The sequence below is a fragment of the Ammodytes marinus genome (assembly GCF_949987685.1).
Source record: "Ammodytes marinus genome assembly, chromosome: 1".
NCBI lineage: Eukaryota > Metazoa > Chordata > Actinopteri > Uranoscopiformes > Ammodytidae > Ammodytes > Ammodytes marinus.
In genome coordinates, this window is record NC_137230.1 from 28,202,127 (window position 1) to 28,221,342 (window position 19,216).

The following is a 19,216-nucleotide window of genomic DNA, read 5'->3' on the forward strand; positions in this document are numbered from 1 at the left end:
TTACAGTTTATACAAAGACAATAAGCAGTTTTGACAGTAAAAAATAGGTTTGACCTACATTAAGTAATTATGGAAACATATAGCCGGACACCACTTGTGAAGCTTGAAGGAATAGCTTGCTTACAAAGGAATTTGTAAGATGTACAGATCGATAAGATACCACTCGAGTCTATGCTAGCTTTTTATTTTGCATAGAGTCAGTTAGTGTAGCTTAGCATAAAAACTGGGAATGGCTAACCTGGATGTTTATGTTAAGCCAAGGGTGTGGTATCGATCTCTATATCTTGTGTATTTTCCAAAATGTGGAACATTCTTTAACTAAAACTAAATATACGCAGTCCTTAATCAGTCTGTTAACTTTAGCTCAAGTTGAATTTTATGAACCCACTTAAGCATGGTTGGGTTTATAAGGCATAAAGCTATATGTCGTTTAGGAAGCCTCACGTTCTTCCTTTGTTTGATTGTGACAAACCTACAGCTATATATGTTTTGGTAAAATGGCACATATCTGGAAAATCTCTAAATATTAAAACAGAAACCTACAATAGCAGACCGAGGAAAATTATTGTTGAATTTGGGTTGAATAACACTTTAAAGGTTATTTTAACAGGCATGCCACACAAAAAGTATTTTGTGTGAAAGTTCAGTGTAGATGGATATCTTCAAATCCATTGTGTTCTTCTTAGACACTGAAAACAGAAATTGTTGGATTAACGACAGCACAATGATCCCGGTTTGATAATTGCATTCTGTTAACTTTCTCAAGAGTCAGGTAAATACTGTGTGTCCTACCTGCCCAAGGTGCCTCCAGCCTGGGTGTAGTATTTGTTGTAGTCCAGTCGCAGTAGCAGCTGAGCCAGATCAGAGTTTATCTGATGGTTCCTCACGCTCGAAAGAATTTTAAACAGTAAGGAGGACTGGCGTCTGAAGCCCTGAAATTTGAATATGTAGGGTTTTACAAATTATGTTTTCTTTCAACAACAGACAGACAAATAAGGAGATGAGCGACCCTACCTTGACCAGAATATCCATCTGAGCAGTTCCTCTCTCGTCCAATGACATCACACTCTGACTGTCTAGTGAGCAAAAGTTAAGACACAGCTCCAGGATCTCGTTCAGACAATGAAATACCTAAAGACAGAAGCATTTACTCAGACTTCTCATTTAATGAGCCCACAGTCAGGGAAAAAAAACTTAATTTTTATTTTGATTACATTTTTCTGGATGAATTGATTTATTATTTTAAAGATAAATATTTTTGGCATTTTTATGCTTTATTGACAGTGTTGAGACAGAGTTGAAAATGGGGCAGAGAGGGGAGTGACATGCAGAGGACGACCGCGGGCTGGAATTGAACCCGGGTCCGCTGCTGGCCGAGGCCCATGGGGGGGACGTCCTACCAACTGAGCAAAGGGCGCCCCCATGAATTGATTTATTAATTGATTACATACCGGCTTGAGGAGGATGAAGGACTGAGCGAGCAGGTTACTGAGGAAATGGTCGTGGGCCAGTCTGATGCTCTCAAAGTCTCTGGTGGAGTTGATCAGCTGAAGCAGCTGAGAGAACTGAGACTCAAGCACATCCACCTACAGACACAGCAGGGAAATAACAAAATGATCCAATCATAAGGGGTCTTTGAAGTTCATATGCAAAAAAAAATTCTCTATTATCTTGTAGCAGATTATATAGATTCAATGTCTTAAGTTATTCTACGCATACCTTGTGATCATCCTGTTAAACAACACAGTTTTTTTTACAAATTCAATTTGTGTGTAGGAATTGTAATTATGTCTGCGTCCCAGTGCCTATGTTTTACTTTCATTACCTGTAAGTAATACTGCAGGTTGTCGATGAGGAAGGCCATGTGGTTGCGTAGTCTCCACTTCACAGCTTCTGTCTGACTGGACCTGAGGTGTTTTCTCTGCATCTGCAGAGCCCAGCAGTGCTGCAGCTGGGACTGCACGCGCCGCACACTCAGCAGGTACCTGAACACAACGTTGTACCTGAACACAGAGGAGGAAAGGATGCTCAACAGCTATACTCCAAATACACAACACACCTTAATAAATGCTTTGACAGAGAGTAAAATGAGTACACACTTCTCCAAGACGGCAGGAGTGAAGAGGATGTGCAGCGGCCACTGGACCTTGTATGTGAGGCCGAGAGCCGCCCAGCCCGTGGGAGGGACCTCACGAGGGGAAGTGTCCTGTGGAGGAGTGGCTCCATCTCTGGGGCCTGTCGCCTCTGAAAGAACAGGTTAAATATCCATGAAGCACTCTTTTGCCCATTAAATGCCAGTCAAAGGTGCAAAACAATACAAAACGGTAAACAAAGTAAATTTGACTTTTACGGTATAGGACAGAGTAGAGCAGAAAATGCTCAAATTTCTTCTAAATAAATTAATTAAAAAAATATATATTAAAATGTTTTCTCTCAATTGATTAATAAAATAATTGTTTGAGCACTAAATATTTGGAGTGAAATTCAAAGTCCATTTCTCTTGTTACGCAGCATTTTATTCAAACAAATCATGGGTGCATCTGCCGCTGACACCTTGTTGTGACAAACCACTGGATGGCGCTAAACACAAAATAAAGGAGAGCATAATTTTAAAGTAAAAAGGTTTCTATTTGTATTACTTTCTGTGAACACATCACCCGGTTGGTTTTCATCAGTGTATACAGTAAGCTTTGCAGCAGCACACCTTTGCTGTCTTTTCCCTGATAGTCTACTGTGAGGTGCAGCAGAGGCAGGAGATTGTCGTCGTCCAGGAGCACCTTATGAGCTGCCTGCTGAAAGGCCACATTCACATCTGTGGAATAGAAAACACATAGCATACAGATATCCAATCATCGTCTTATTATCTTCTGGGAGAAGCCTGTGTCATTTCCAATCAAGAAAAAAACTTGCTGGTTGAATAAAAGTGACTTTAAGTAAAACATTTCCAGGGTTATGAATAATTTTGGGCATGACTGTACATAAATAAAACCTGCATGTGTTTGATTTGTCTTCTGCTCATATATAGATCAACTTGTTAGGTATGTAAGACCAGCAACAACAAGTATTCTTTGCAGTGTTACTAATTAATAATAAAGCCTGTACTGGGGGGGGACTACTTTTACAGATTTTTTTTCTGTTTTATTTACCATGTTCAGTGACAGCCGTCGGAGGCGTCTTCAGCATGTGCTGCGCAAGGTCAATAAAAACCTGGTAGAGCTCGCCACGACCCAGCAGGTAGAAGTCCTTAATAATCTGTGAGAAAATACAAATGTCAGCACAGATTTTTGATCCAGAATCAATAAAAGTGTGATTAATACAAACCTTGAGCTGTTCGAGCAGATCTGCTTCCTCCACCATCAACGTCCAGAGATGCTGCAAGTCAGAAAGATTAAGTCTTTTTAATTTTGTCGTATTGACCAGCGTAGCTTAACTTGCCATACGGTTGAAAGACGAAAAATAATGCACTAGTGTACGAGCTCACCTCTGCTACTGTGCTCCTGATGCGATCGATCAAATTCTCAAAGTCCACCAGGCTGAAAAGAGGTTGCTGTTTGAGTCTGTGCAGCTCTGCGGCAAACAGGTCCTCCTGGTGCTTCAGTATGGAGCCTATCATAAACAAAACAATCATGCATTTTCCCCTTTGAGTGCTAAAAAGACAACATTTAGGTAATGCTTATATCAGTTCACATAGATCGCAGCACAATAGACTTACCAGCTCTAGATGGGCCGAGGTTGTGGTTTTCAAACATCTGGACAGACTCTCCAACAAAGAGGATCTTCTCAGCCACTCTGATGGGAATGTAAGAAGGCAGCATCTCCACTCGCAAGGAAAACTGCTGCAGAGACGGAGCCAGCATGTTCTCCTCCTCGATCAGCCTCTGCACCGCAACACACGTGCACACACACACACACACACACACACACACACACACACACACACACACACACACACACACACACACACACACACACACACACACACACACACACACACACACACACACACACACACACACACACACACACACACACACACACACACACACACACACACACACACACACACACACACACACACACACACACACAATATCAAGAATGTTTATAGAACTAAATATGTGCTGAACCCTTGTCCAATGTTGATCATTGTGTATCCTTATCTCTCACCAGGTCCTGCAGTTCTCTGAGTTGTTTCCCACTCAAGCCTCCCAGCCCCAGGTCCTCCTCCTCCTCCTCCTGGTTGGCAGCAGCTCCTCCTGCGCTGGGCCCCTGCTTCACAAAGAACTCCTCGCTTTGGTCCAGCAGCAATCCGTGCAGCATCCACGCTGCTAGCTGCTTGTACATCACACCATGGCAAACAGCAAGAATCCTGCAGAATGCATATAAAAAAAACAATACAAAAGACAGTTTTTGTTATTTTCAAGGTGTTACAGGGTAGGTTGCTGCAACAATTAATGCCTCTCATACGAACACACAACCAACCGAAAAAAAGAAAAGTGAAGTTATGAATTTTAAAGACAGCTTAGATAAAACAGTATATGATTTTACTGCAGATATTTCAATGTATAACATCCAGTGTCCAATAGCCATAAACTGCAGGGTTGTTACATAATCTGCAGTGAGGGAACGACACAAGGCAAATCAAATAGAAAATATTTGATATAAATGTTAAATTTAGTTTAAATCCTTCATTCAAACATCTATTAAACAGGGTTAATAGGATTCTCTATATTAATAATGCATCAGGAGAGAACAAATTGCAGTACTGTTATATGGCGCATACAGCCAGCCCCAAAAATTTAAACATAACTTTGAAACTTGAATTAAGGTTTTTCAGAAAGGGAGCAAACTTCTTCTTACTTTTCCAAGGCCATGCGTACAGGAGGAAGACCCCCACAGCTGTGCTTGTACACTGTCTCCAGGATCTGACAGCCATGTATCTAACACAAAACACACACACACACACACACACACACACACACACACACACACACAAGAAGGAGGACAACAGTCATCAGTTATGCTTGCCAGTTGTGGGCTGTTTGAGTAATTACCATTTACTAGTTATTTAAGCACCCACAGTGTAACATCATTTTAATTTTATGTTGCGGCCAGTTTCTATGCTCATTTAGGTCACATACGATTGACTAATAGTATTTCTTGGTGAAATACTTCTACAGACAATCCTTACCTTCTGTGATTTTATAGTCTCCACTACCACCATCACTGAAGGAAACAGCAACTGGAACTTCACAATGAAAGAGAACAGTGTTAGACAAGGACGTGTGTTGTAGAAAGACTTTCCACTGTCGATGTATTTAGTATATTTTAAATTGAAAACTATTTTTTTTTTTTATTAATTATTTACCTGGTCCAGCTTGTAGTTTACATGAGATATGGTCAGATGTGGATCTCCAAGGAACTGAAACATCCACACAAGGGGAATGAGCATCCTGTGACAAACCATTTACCATTTGTTTGTTGTTGACTTTATCAATATTCTACCTCTTGTTCAAGGTCCAGCAGGGCTTGTCTGTATGGCTGCAGCATAGAGTCCAGCCCTGTGCAGAAAGCCCGCAAGTAAACCCCTTGGAGTCCTGTCTGGTTGGGCTGGTTCGTGTGATGTTCCTAGAGAACAAATTGTTGAGAAAATAAGTATTATTTATATCTTAGATAGGGAAGGGTGTACCCTTTACTGCAATAGTTGTTATCTTACTTTAAGTACATTTACATTGTCTCTAAATTATCATTTGATAAGTAAAAGACACTGTACAAGCTCCTTACCTAAAAAGGTGTTTAATTGCATTTAAGAACTTTACTCACTTGTTGATGGACATGACCAGTGTGTTGTTCTATGAACTCTGTAAAGCGTATGTAATCTGAGCCCAGTTTAGAGAGCCTGTTGAGAACGCTGGTCTCACTAGGGTGAAGGAAGGGTAGGTCCTGGGACACCTGTGGGTAAAACAAATGGATTTAGGTTTGAAAAGAAACACTGGATGCACTGCCTGAGCCTCTAAAACAGAAAGGTTACTGTGATGCACACCACTTTGTTCCTCTGCCTAAAAACTGTTGGCACAACCCCTGTTTGTCAGGCTTGTGCATAAAATCTTTTTGGTAAACCTGGCTGCAAATCAACTATTCAAACAAACGCTGAATTTTGGAAAGCAATTATGCACTTCAAATGTTTCTTAATGTTCGTATAGCACATCTTTTACTTAATATTTACACTACCCATACTTCAATTAGAAAATTAGCAATACATATATCTATATATATATATATATATATATATATATATATATATATATCAAAAAATATATATATATATATATGATGAGGGCACGTTGAAAAGCATATAAAATGGAAAGAGTAGGCTATGGTGTTTTAGCTTGGTACAGTGTATTTACTGTTATTATAATATTATTGTATTGCACTTCAAATTGCTGGACTTGAACCATTCTCTCCATACGTTAACTTACGCTAGCACAAACTTATAACTATTCTATCAATAAATACAATACATTGTTCATACCTTAGACATGTTAAAACATTTGTTTACCAGTTTTAAAATAACAAAACGTATAAGCTAGCGTGCCAGTGTTGACAGCGTTGTTTCGTCAGGGACTTGCACAAGGCTTCAGTTTTACCTGCAAACCTGTTCGTTTGTTCCATGTGAAAATGGTCCCCGGGTATCCACTCAACGCCAGCAACAGCTCGTGAATCATGTTGATACACTTTTAATTGATTAGAAATAAAAATTTAGCTGTGAGCCTCCCATTCATCCGACCAAAACAAACCGCCGCCCGGGCTGTCGCAGGTTGACTACGTTAGGACGCAAAGCACCACGGGACATGATAGATGATTTTCGCTTGTAATTTGCTTTTACGATAAATGTCACAAAATTAAAAGTGTCTTTACTCGGTTTTTACAGTACTAAGAGACGAAAGCAACTTATCCTCTGTTGCTTCAGCACAAGATGAGCTCTGTGAAGCATGAGGACAAAACAAAGCAAACTTTCCTGTTCAACCTGTCACTGCTTCTGGGAAATGTAGTTCCTCTCCGTAGCGGCGTCGATCTTGCGTCATCACTCGGTCATGTAGCTAGCTAGCAACACGTCGCAACGGAGACAGCTTGGTATGTCGTAGTTACTAGTCAAAACGATTACTTCAAACAGACTGTACACCCTAAATATATCACCACATTCGCGTTATTGTTAAGTTTAATAGCATGTTTTAGTAGAACTATTGTCACTCGACCAGCCGATTGGCTTAACTTTACGTGAGTTGCTAAAGTCAATAGTGTCTGTGGCTTGTGTACATTAACTGGTTAGCTTAACTTGGCGATATCAAACAAGTTAGCAACAAAACGCCGGCTGTATGCGGTCTATACACTCTTAACTAGTAGTAAGCACTGCCATATCAAGTCTCCTACAGTCTTGTTTAATTGGACATGTTAGCCTGATTCAAGCTAGCTGACAGCTGTACTAACCTAGGTGGCACATAAGGAAATTAGCAAGTGTTGTTTTTTCTTTGCTTCTTATACACAGTGTTTTTTTTTGTTGTTTTTTATGCAGGGATGGCGGAAGAGAGGAGCGGAGAAGACATTGTTTCAGAGTACCTGGGCCAGAACCCGCACCTGGCCCAATGGGTGGAGTCTTTCAGGGGCTACAGTGAGAGCAACAAGCAGTGGTCAGCCCGAAGAGAGTTCATCCTGAGAAACATGGAGGCTTTCCCTACAATGGAGCCAGGTGTCCCCAGCAGCAGTCTGGACAGGCTGCTTTCTCTGTCCATGGTTTGGGCCAATAACGTTTTCCTTGGCTGCAGGTAAGACACACATACATTGCTAGAGCAGAATGATGAAGAAACAGGAAGCAAATATGTAGAGGTCACTCACTCGTCTCTGTTGTCTTCATCTCCCTCAGCTACCCACAGGCTGTAATGGACAAGATCAAGGAGATGGGTGAGGGGATAGTTGTCGAAGATGCCCCAATTCACAAAACAACTAAAGAACTATTTGCCAAAGGAAAACGTGAGTGCCACAGCTGGCAATGAAGTACACATTACAAGCAGACTTCTGTTTTTATTCTGCAACTTTGGTGTATGATGTGGCTGAAATTTGTATTTATTTACCAGGAACAGTGCAAGTGATTGAACAAGCATTATTTTATCATCTAACTTGATGGGAATATACAGAGTGACAGACACTCATGCAACAATTTCCAAGCATCGTGGACAATAGTGCTGTTGTATGCATTATGTCGTCTCTCTAATATGTTGCTTCCCCACATGGGCTATATATAAATATAAATATAATATATAAATATATAGCCTACATATACTTTAAAGAGCCATCTATAATCATACTACTTAAAAAATTATTCATCTATAGCTGCATTTTCTTTGTTGATATTCAAGTTTTTAAGAAAAGCTTACCCCTTTAACCATTTTTTTTTTTACAAAATACAGACATGTTGTATTTTTGCATTCAGCTATGAAATTGTAATCATTTCAAGAAAAAGCAGGATTAAAGAAAATGTGATCATCTTGAACAGCCTTCATTAGTGATTGTATGAATAAGTTTGATAGTGGGAACAACTGTTTATCCCCACTAATATATTTAAGGACTAGTTTATTTCTTTCTTTTTTCTAAACACAACCACACCTGAGGCTGGAGTCTGTTTCCTCATTAGATGCTATTTATTTTATAATAATAATAGATAAAACCTATATAGCGCTTTTCAAGTCACTTACTCAGTCATCACTGTCCTGCCTTTTGTGTCATCATTTGTAGAAGGTGAAGACGGCTGTACGAAAAGAGGAAGAACAGCGTGGCAGAAATCAGGACCGCTCCCTCAGGCTCCATTAGAGCACCAGCCCTTCTTCAACCGCCTCTACAAAGCCGTAGCCTGGAAGCTGGTGTCGGCGGGGGGCTTCGGTCCCAACCTGGATCATTTTGAAATACTTCGTAGCTGCGTGGAGTCGTGTAAAGAGACCGTGACCTGTGTGTTTGTGCCACTGAAGGACATTCAGGGCCTTCCCGCAGGGCGCACACAGAAGGAGGGTCACGTGTGTGAGATTCGCTGTCGGACTGTTTACATGGGGACGGGATACGGGCGAGATGAGTCCGCTGCCAAAGCCATGGCTTCCAAAGAGGCGCTTAAAGTCTTTCAGGGACGCAAAGTGACAGTAAAGATCTGCAGGCGGAGGTTCAAAGGGAGAGATGTGGACGATCTGGTGTTGTTCGACGAACAGCCTCGGAGTCAGGGCTTCCCTCCCGCCATCAGCTACCCTTTTGAAGACGAGAAGCTGGAACAAGCTTCTTAATAAAGCAGAAACTATTTGGGACACTTTCCCTGCTGTGATACCTGTTGGGTGCATTGACAAGTTTCATTTACTTATTGGAATTACTGAAGAAATTCATGACTGTGTCGGGACCAGAGTGTTTTGCAGCTTAACATCATAACTTTGAAATCATTGAGTAACTCGGAGTGCTGTCTATCACATTGCGCTTCCCACAATATGTTGGTACCACACTGAAACCACAAGAATTCATCTAAAACGAATGACAAAATGACAACGTTTTCACCTGCTTTCAGTTTTGCTGAGTTTTAGTTAGCGGACAATGCGTGGGAAGTTGGGGAGTATGTGCCATTAAAAGTTTAAAAAACAGCTGTAAACTGCCAGAAGGCAAAATAGTTGAAGAGTTCAAATAAAGGAAGTATACAATCCCGCTTTAGTATAGTAGGATAATGTACTGCATTATACTGATGAGATTATTAGTCCCTACAAAATAAAAACAAATGTTGGCCATTAACTCATAAGAGGCGTGTAGCATGTATATGTTTCCCCTTTTGTGCGTTCCTGTGGTGACAGGTTTTATTCTGGTCATTCCCAGGGTCACTGGCTATAGTCACATCTTCAAGTTGTTTTATTTTTGCCAAACCGTAGTTAATACATATGTTTTGTGGTTATTTTTGGTTTGTTTGTTACAAGATAAACAGAAGTCACATGGACAAAGCAGTTGACTTTGGCAGCAGGATGCAGTGAAAACAAATAAAGTCAGTGAGACTTTTTCTCAACTTGTTTGACCTGTCTTTAGTGTTCATACAAACATTTTTGATATGGTTAGACAATTCAAATAAGTGATAGTGGGATATCAGAGGATGACATTTTGTTCTTGTTGTACTCAGTAACATTGTCTGGTTGTTTCTGTAACAGGTTCTCATCTCTAATAACCCACACGTTAGTTGTTACAACCTCACTGGACCTGGCTAAAGTGATTTTGTGGCAATGTCATGTGTTGTAGCTTAACCAGAAAGATTTAACTTAAATATTGTTTCTCTGCTGACTCTGACGTATTTTAAAAGAGCTCCAGTCGGTCCAGTTCTTCATAAAGCTGGGAAAGAGTTCAGCTGTAATCTGTCAATCATTGATTTAAAAAAATGAATACACACACAGACAGTGTCTCTGCAGTCAACGTGCTGCTAAAAATATTTAATTGAAGGTTTGAAGTTGAGGTGTACTTTCAGGATGTGTGTTCTTTTTAAATTCTTGGCCAACTCCCATACCATTATACTACTGTACTAAAGGCTACTGCTTTTATTTTATTTCAGTATTTATTCTTTTAAATTTACTAGACTGATTAAAACAAGCATTTATGTTAAAAAAATTGGAGTGTGCTGATTAATAAATTCCTTTTAGCACGTTTAGATACGGTGTATAAAGTTATGATTGTGTTTGAGAGTTAAGTGCTGCTGTGACGTGTGATATTTGTTTCCTTTTTCCGGTCTGGCTTGAAGGTGAACAGGGTTGCATCGAAGTGTGAGCATCCACACTGTTCCATGTTGCTGTATGTTTACACCAGGGCTCCTGTTTCTATATATTTTTCAAATAAACATAATTTAACAAAAGTATTTGGTTTCTATCTACAGAAAACACCACCTAGCATGTTCATAGTGGCTGCCTTTTACAATCAAAGGCATTAATACTTTCTGTCAACGGCTTATTCTATTTCTGACCATTCAGAAAATCATTTTGAAATCCATACCTTGACTGCCTTTCATTAGTGCTAATTGGCATGTTTAGACACAACAGAACAGGATGAGTCAGGTCCTCATTAGAGATGGTTAAATAGATTCTCACAGTGCCCATAATAAGACGTTTATGCTTGACCTAACCCTGCAGTTGAAACAGAACAATGGTACATATCAGCAGGACGCCTCTGGCCTCATCAACACAGTTGACTGGACTGTATTCACTTGACTGCACCGTGGCATTTTGAGGCTTGAAATAAGCTGCTTCTTAACTGTTGGTGGCTGGTGGACATACAAGACTTCATGCTTATTTCAACATCCTGCATACACCTGTAATTTGGGAGTTACACAAAGCATGCTACAACTAAAGGATGACAGACTCAATTAAAAGTACATTTTAACATCAAAATATGCTCCCATTAATGTGTTAGTCACTTAGGTTACAGTTAATAAAGGTGAGGCTCATTATGTTGTGTAGATTAATCCCTAATAAAAAATAATCTTTTAAGAGTTGATTTATAGTTTGTGTTAATAATCCAAAAAAGCAAAATATCTCATTTTGTCAAATAAAAGTAAAAAAAAAAATGTTGGAACTAAGCACTGTATTTTTAAATGTGCTTAGTTGCATTCACCACTTGTATTTTCACAATAATATCCTTTTTTTATTTATTTTTATTACATATACCGGTAGTTCACTTCAAGCCTCACCACTAGATGGCAGGAATGCTTATATATGATTTAGACTTCAGGATTGAACCACCTGTTTGTATGGGAAGCAATACAAACTTTAAGTTACCACAATATCCCACAAAAAAGCATAGGAAGGCAAGGAAAGTTTATTGATAGAGCACAATTCAGACACAAGGCCAAACAAAGAAAACACATCAAGTATAGAATACATCAAGATTAGACATTAGAAAGTGATTAAAAAAAAAAAAAAAAATTACAGGTTGAAAGGGAAACAGAAAAGTAGCATTCAATGACACTAATGCGAGTATCATATTTTAGTAATTCAAAGCGTTTTAGTAAATCTAATGGAACGTGATGTGGTATTTTGGTACTTCAAGGGGCACTGTGTAATATGACATCATCAAGAAAGTTCTAGAATGAAACTCGCCCTGGGTAACCCCACCCCTTTTGAATAATAACAGAAGCTACAGTGGCCTTCAAGGACAAGAACAATTCTAAATTCTAAACAATGCACCTGATGACATTCCAAAAACATGGATGTCTCCATAAGACTTGCCTGCTCAATGTACAAAATGTAATATTAATATTTGTAATTCTCCGCTCAGGAGGATAATTCAGATTATTGGCAGAGGTGATTTTACACCAATGAGGACATATTTATGAATGAGGATATTGATTTTAGCAAATAAATTACTTAACATGTTACACAGTGCCCCTTTAATGGAACATTTTAAGATTGTTGATTTTGCCACACTTTTTGAAACATTGTGGTACATTGTGGTTGTTGTTTTGTTGTGATGGATTGTTGTGATATGTGTACTTTGCGGTGTTCATTGTGGTCATGTATTGTACTTTGTTGGACTCTACTTGTCTTTGTTCTTTGCAGTAAACGCTGAAACATTGATGATAACAGTCATATCCATCACATTACATAAGGTTTGCAGGCTATTTGTGTATGAATGTATTGAACAACACTAAGAGCACAGTAGAAAGAACTGTGTGTGTGTGTGTGTGTGTGTGTGTGTGTGTGTGTGTGTGTGTGTGTGTGTGTGTGTGTGTGTGTGTGTGTGTGTGTGTGTGTGTGTGTGTGTGTGTGTGTGTGTGTGTGTGTGTGTGTGTGTGTGTGTGTGTGTGTGTGTGTGTGTGTGTGTGTGTGTGCATGTGATCACATATTACTGTTCTCAAGTTATACATCAACTTCAGTGCCTCAAGTATCGTCTGGGGTTGATATATTGAGTGGTTTACAGGCAACAATGTCATTCTCAAAGAGCAATCTCTATCTTAGAGTGTATCATTTGTCACCTGCTCTGTCTCTCCATCCATCACACTCTCAATCACCCTCTGCCTCTTTCTCAGTTTCTCAGCGTTTCCGTCAACATCTATCTGTCATTCTTTACTTCTCTGTCAAATTATCACACACAAACAAAGATTTCTCCCAATGGGCGATTGCTGCAGGTTTTAAACTGTCTGGTTGTGTGGGGAAAGAAGCCCTTACACATCTCCAATCGAAATTGGATGTAATTCCCTGAGGAATCAATATCAAATCCTTGCTGTCTGGAGAAGATATTGCGGTTCAGGAACTAAGATAAACAGTCTCATTGTCAGCCCAACCACCATGAATGTCTTCCAATAATTTTTTAAAAGAGTTTCATGAAACACAATCTATATAAAGTATGTGTATTTAATCTTATAGTTTTATTTAAACATGCAAAAATGACCAAGCTTTGAGTGCAGTCAGTTTTTCAAATCATGAGCAAAAAGGTAAATAAAGGGGCGCCCTTAGCTCAGTTGGTAAGGCGTCCCCCCCATGGGCCTCGGCCAGCAGCGGACCCGGGTTCGATTCCGTCGTTCTCTGCATGTCACTCCCCTCTCTGCCCCATTTCAACTCAGTCTCTACACTATCAATAAAGCATAAAAATGCCAAAAAAATATCTTAAAAAAAAAAAGCATATCTTCATCTCACTTTCCAGATAACAGAACAAACCACAAGTAGAAGTGAAGTAAAGTTTTTTTTACAAATATAGCAATGGCCGTTACAGTCAACAACTTTGAAGTTTGAATTGAATAAACCAACACATGTTATAGTTGGGGGCTATAGCTATGCTGGTAGACCTTTGTGGCTGTACATTTTCAGTTTGTTACATGCTGCTCATTTCCTTACATTAGTGTCTTCGGATTCTAGCGCTAAACATTGCCAAGTCCAGAAGAGCTACAGCTGAACACAAAGTTAGTAGGTCAAAAACCAAAATGTTTAAGAAATGAAAATTCTGAACACATGCCCAAAGTTATTAAGACTCATCCTGACAGGGCCATGAATGTCTAACATACTACATGTATGTATGGGGCGACTGTGGCTCAGTTGGTAGAGCGGGTCGGCCGATGATCAAAGGGTTGGAGGTTCGATTAGTTAGCCTGCTATCGGTGTATGAATGTGTGTGTGAATGGTAACGTGTAAATGGGAACAGGTCTCCCTTGTAAAAGAGTCTTCGGACTCAATGGGATATACCTGTATAAATAAAGGTTAAAAAAAATTATGGCAATTAGTAAGATAGTTGTTGGGGAAATTATCCTTTAAAATTACAAATGCCAACTTCATGGTGGATCTAGATGAAAGTCACACAAAAATCATTAGGATTCATCATCGTAGAACCCCAAATATGTAACCAGTAGATGTGGAGATATTTTACTGGATACATTATGATTGAGGTGGCACCAGAAGAATCATTAGGGGATCACCAAATACAGTAGTATCCTCTGAGGACCATGCATGTTTGTACAAAATGGTGTGGCAATACAAGCATTACTCATACACAAGCTGATAACGTGGCCCTGGAGGACAGTTCAAGTAACAACCACTAAGAGAGAACATTTGGTGAGCCAAATGGAAGTGTTGTGTAAATGTGATTTAATTCTGCCCATACATTTTTTTAAAACATGTACAAGACGGTAAAATTCATGTCAATCTTATGATGAGATTTAGATTTTTCTTGCGCAGAAGGGCACAAAAAAGAAATCAGTACTTGTACATACAGTATTTGGACAAATGAGTTGACATTTTCATTGCTGCACAGCAATAAAAAAAAAAACTTACCACATTGATGTCTTATTAAGATTTAATAGGATTAACACATTTACATAAGATCACTTGAGATAATATCAGGCTCTGAATGAGTTTTCTTAAGTCCCCCAACCTGTCAGTGAAATATTAATGATAAGATTTTCCGGGAAATAAAAGGACAAACAGGAAGTTAATGTTTGGTTAGTTTGATCGACAGCACATACCATAGTCTACATTATATGTGCATCCCATGTGTAAACACACACACAGCCAAGCAACGTTTGGCTAGGTGGACACGGGCCCCTAAGTCAACATGGTGTACCTTTCTCCTCTGCATTATTGATGACTGCAGACAGGTAGCAGAGAATATGAGTGGATGTGAGATAAGCTAATATGAAATATGATGATTATGTCCAGGCTACAAACCAGACAGCAATACTTTCAATCTGCAAACGATCAGTATGGATGATAGGAGTTTATTAGTAGATGCAGTTGATTAACTCCATTCCAGTTCTCTTGTGAAGGGTTTTATAGCAACATAAATAATATGACAAGAAGTCAACAGCTCAATATTATGAAGACAGAGGATGGACACTGAAGTGATGGAAGAGGAATGCAATTGTACTCAAGTAAAGGTAGTGATACATACAACAATGTAAAGTGATCAGGTAAAAGTACTGCCATAAAAATTTGAATTTACTAAGAAACCAAAAGTATTCAATACACAGAATGGCCCCTTTGTGGAATTCTGTATTAGTATATGTTATTGGATTATTGTTATTGATGCATTAATGTGTGCAGCATTTTAATGCTGTTTCTGGTCAAGGGGGAGCTCGTATTAAATTTCTGGGTAGCATCTTCTATAACAATCATATGTTATAATCTGATTTCATGTTAGGTCCTAATCTGCTGAGTTACAGTTGTCAGATAAATGTACTTTAGTAAAAAGTGGAATGGATTGTGTAGTGAGGTACACTTACCTAAATGTACGTATGTTTACTTCCCACCCCTTCTAAACAGTATCAGAACGGAACCTCGTCAGACGGACACAACATTATTTTGATCTATTCTCTTTGTTGTCCATTACAAGATGCAAAACCAGATGTTGTCTGATAAGATTGATTTTGTGAACTCCAAGTGAACTCATCACACTTGAGTACGTTATAATTTGGACCTTGGCTTCCATATAGTTGTGATCATTGCACATAAACTTCTGAATCTCAGATTTACGGTGCGGGTGCGCACAGGATAATATAAGCAAAATTAATTTCTGATAGGAGAGGGGCTTTAAATTGAAGATGTGTTTAATTAGTACGGATTGTTTTTGGTATTTTTTTTATATCAGGTCCCTCTACATCTGAATTAATAAGCAGCAGCTTAAGTGTTTGCACATCATCAACATCCCTAATATGCTCTGGTGACAGTGTGAATGAGATGTGACAGATGTGACATTAATTTTCTGGTTCATAATTCCCCCCCAATCCCCTCCAGAGATGTGACGTCACAAGTCGCAGTCACATCCATCCACGACATTCAAATCAAATAGTCATTCTTATATAATTGTTTGAAAATAAGTTGCGACCACTGCACTGCTTTACAAAACAAGATGATCCACAGTTTATTATTCACTTTAGAATGATATTATCTTGAGTACATACACAAACATTAATGTGAAACAAAATAGTTGAAGTTTGAAACAGGTTTTGGATTTGCCCAGATGAAGAATGATATCACTGCTGTACGTGGTGAGTTTATTTAGCATTGTTGGTTATGTATTAGCTCCTACATCTTTTAATGATCCTGTGGTTTTCCTACGGACGTAAAGTGGTTCTGGCTATTTACAGAAACGTTATTGTCCTTTATGGTATCCCCATCTCCTGTATCTCCATGTATGATCACAGAGACTTATAGTTTTTCTGTGATGTTATATAGGCTACTTTTAAAATATATATTTATTATAGAACTACTGTACTAGTTGTTTTTGGTAACGGTTGGGCTGGCAGTTTGGCACCTGTTCCTCAGATGTATCATAAACAAATATGACACAAATTACAAAGGAAACGAGTGTCAGTTGTTTTCTTCATCCCTCATCTCGATGCTACATTCGGATCCGGCGAGGCTCATAAGCACTTCAGCAGGAAAAAGTTGCAGATTGCTCCCCGGGGACAGTCGCACATCTTCCCGATCCGAGCGCCTTTCCTCACGGCGCACTGCTCCCCGATATCACACTGAGAGAGAAACAGCAGCACACAGGAGCGTTCATTCATTCATCCAAGCTGTATACAAACATGCATCAATACACTATCAGTCAGTACTATATCAATCAATACAGTATGTCTAAATATACATTACCGTTGGGACTTGGCCAAATTTCTTTTCCCATGAAGGCAGTCGTTTCGTCTGCAGCTTTTCAAGAACATCTTGGAGAGCACCAAGCTGGAAACAGAACAAAATAATAATAATAATAATAATAATAATAATAATAATAATTTTAATAATAATAATAATAATAATAATAATAATAATAATAATAATAATAATAATAATAATAATAATAATAATAATAATAATAATTGTTATTGGACATAGTGTCAGATAACTAGCTTATGACAGAAAATTCTCAAAAAAGACACACAATGAATATTTTTGCAAAGCTATAATATATGAATTTCATTGCCTGCTGTAATTGTTGTGCAGAAACCATATTGAATCTTGAATAAAAGTAGGCCAATTTAGTTATATAACAGTTTGATATTTTGATTATAATTCCGCAACATAAAGTTTAAAATATAATGATCTATTCAGGACAAAAGTTATATGATCGGGTATAATGTTAAATGCATGCATTTCTGAATTGAGTCTGCTGTATTTAAAGGTAGTCATTGACTGCAGTTTAGTTGCCACATTCATTTCCATCACAACAAAACTGGATTTCAAATTATAAAGAAACCCAAAACAATACAAAAGTAAACCCTGTTTTAAACGTTGCATCGTCTTTCTTCATGCATGGAGTGTAAATGCAAAGCTTACCAGCTGCTTCTCGTTGGTCAGATTGGGACCTTTTGGATAGAAGTCCCGCAGCGCTCTGGGGCTCAGCTCCTCTTCGGACTCGGTGTCCAACACTTCGGCTCCAGCGATGGAGAGCAGCAGCAGAGCGCACAGGAGCGCACCACTGATCAGCCTGGAGCTCTGCATGGTCCCGATGTGTGGCATCATTTGGCCCGTTCCTTGTCTCAAATAGTCGCTCCCCCCTCGCCAAACACCTTTTTATCTGACTCGTGCCATCTGCTCGCTCCACCTTATTTCTTGTTTTTTTCTTTTTGTCATGCGTAACTGCAGCCTTGGGTGAGTCATCTCGGAAAAGTTGCTGGGCAAACTAAGCCTAAAAGTCAACAACAACAGCAGCAGCAGCAGCGCTACAATGGGTCGTTACTGATAAAGTAATCGATTATTCCCTACTTGGATGGAGATCTGAGGATATAAAACTCACGGTTTTTATTTCTATAAGGTTTGATATGAAAATGAGCTGATAACCATTTTGTGTACGCATCTGTAACTGTTTTCATTGTAAGATTACGTTTCACTCATAGCAAGCATTGATGCAAACCTTTGTTGGATTACATCTTCAAAGAATCAATTTAACTTTAATTAGCAGCAATGATGTGCTTCAGTCACCCAGCAAGTCTGTGAACGTGGCTTTATTTGGTATTCAATGTAGATCAAACTGGCAATGTATTCTTTTTCTATTACCTCAGTTATTTGCAGCTTCTTGTGAATGGAAACACTTGGTGACTCAGTCAGTCCTTTCTGCTGCAAATGAACAAGAAAAATCAAACAGCGCTTGTGTTGAACGCCTTTGTTATTCTTTGTTCAGTAAAATCAAAGCAGGGATGAACCTCCCACACATGTGTAAGTCAGGTTTGTTTTTACTTTGAAAGTTTAATTGACTTTCAGAATGAACTTGTTATCCTATGTGTGAGGACATTGAGCCACAAGATAAACAGATGTTGATTATCAGGTGTAATTATACTTTTATTGAAAAGGGACGGTGATGTGTTAAAGCCATTTGTGAAGCAGCTCATTTCATTAATAGCCAACACTGCAGGGTCACATTTGAACATATTCATGTAAAAAAATTAAAACTGTTAATGTGTTGTTTCACTTAGATTTTGTATACTAATGTAACTTAGCTTTATGCTGAAATATAATACAATATATAAATGGTTATGTCTGTGCAATCAAACTCTTAATAGCATAAAAATTAAGAATTATTTAAGGCAATTAAAGAAAAACTAACTTACTACTTTGAAATGTATATCAGGTACAAAATATGCCGGTGTAGTTAATGGAAGCAAAAACTATTTGAAATATGAGCACAAACAATATTGCAAAGTAAATCCGATGACTCAGAACTAGCCAAAAATCCCAGATTTTAC

At 38.7% G+C, this 19,216-nt stretch overlaps 3 protein-coding genes across 4 annotated transcripts; 1 reads left to right on the top strand and 2 right to left on the bottom strand.

The window, feature by feature from the left end:
- Positions 1-95: 95 nt before the first annotated feature.
- Positions 96-6,786, bottom strand: tubgcp4 (tubulin gamma complex component 4). Its single transcript, XM_080051408.1, has 18 exons — positions 6,648-6,786; positions 5,824-5,952; positions 5,506-5,628; positions 5,369-5,422; positions 5,192-5,248; positions 4,861-4,940; positions 4,168-4,369; positions 3,713-3,878; positions 3,482-3,606; positions 3,322-3,372; positions 3,147-3,252; positions 2,705-2,812; positions 2,100-2,244; positions 1,826-2,003; positions 1,452-1,586; positions 1,015-1,131; positions 793-932; positions 96-689 (listed from the first exon to the last, which is right to left on the bottom strand). The coding sequence occupies exons 1-18, from the start codon at positions 6,723-6,725 to the stop codon at positions 683-685; spliced, it is 2,001 nt and encodes a 666-aa protein (XP_079907534.1). The 5' UTR covers positions 6,726-6,786; the 3' UTR covers positions 96-682.
- Positions 6,787-7,101: 315 nt separating this feature from the next.
- cdkn2aip (CDKN2A interacting protein) lies at positions 7,102-10,810 on the top strand. Of its 2 annotated transcripts, none has more exons than XM_080034647.1 (4): positions 7,102-7,134; positions 7,574-7,823; positions 7,922-8,028; positions 8,791-10,810. In XM_080034647.1, exons 2-4 carry the CDS (start codon positions 7,576-7,578, stop codon positions 9,321-9,323), a joined length of 888 nt encoding a protein of 295 aa, XP_079890773.1. In that variant the 5' UTR covers positions 7,102-7,134; positions 7,574-7,575; the 3' UTR covers positions 9,324-10,810. The 2 variants fall into 2 exon arrangements, with proteins under 2 accessions (XP_079890773.1, XP_079890774.1); XM_080034648.1 differs by lacking the exon at positions 7,102-7,134 and adding an exon at positions 7,152-7,278.
- A 6,090-nt stretch (positions 10,811-16,900) lies between these two features.
- On the bottom strand, positions 16,901-17,996 carry cart3 (cocaine- and amphetamine-regulated transcript 3; the record flags this gene model as incomplete). Its single annotated transcript, XM_080033754.1, has 3 exons — positions 16,901-17,008; positions 17,133-17,216; positions 17,811-17,996. The coding sequence occupies 3 exons, from the start codon at positions 17,994-17,996 to the stop codon at positions 16,901-16,903; spliced, it is 378 nt and encodes a 125-aa protein (XP_079889880.1).
- Between the last annotated feature and the right edge of the window lie 1,220 nt (positions 17,997-19,216).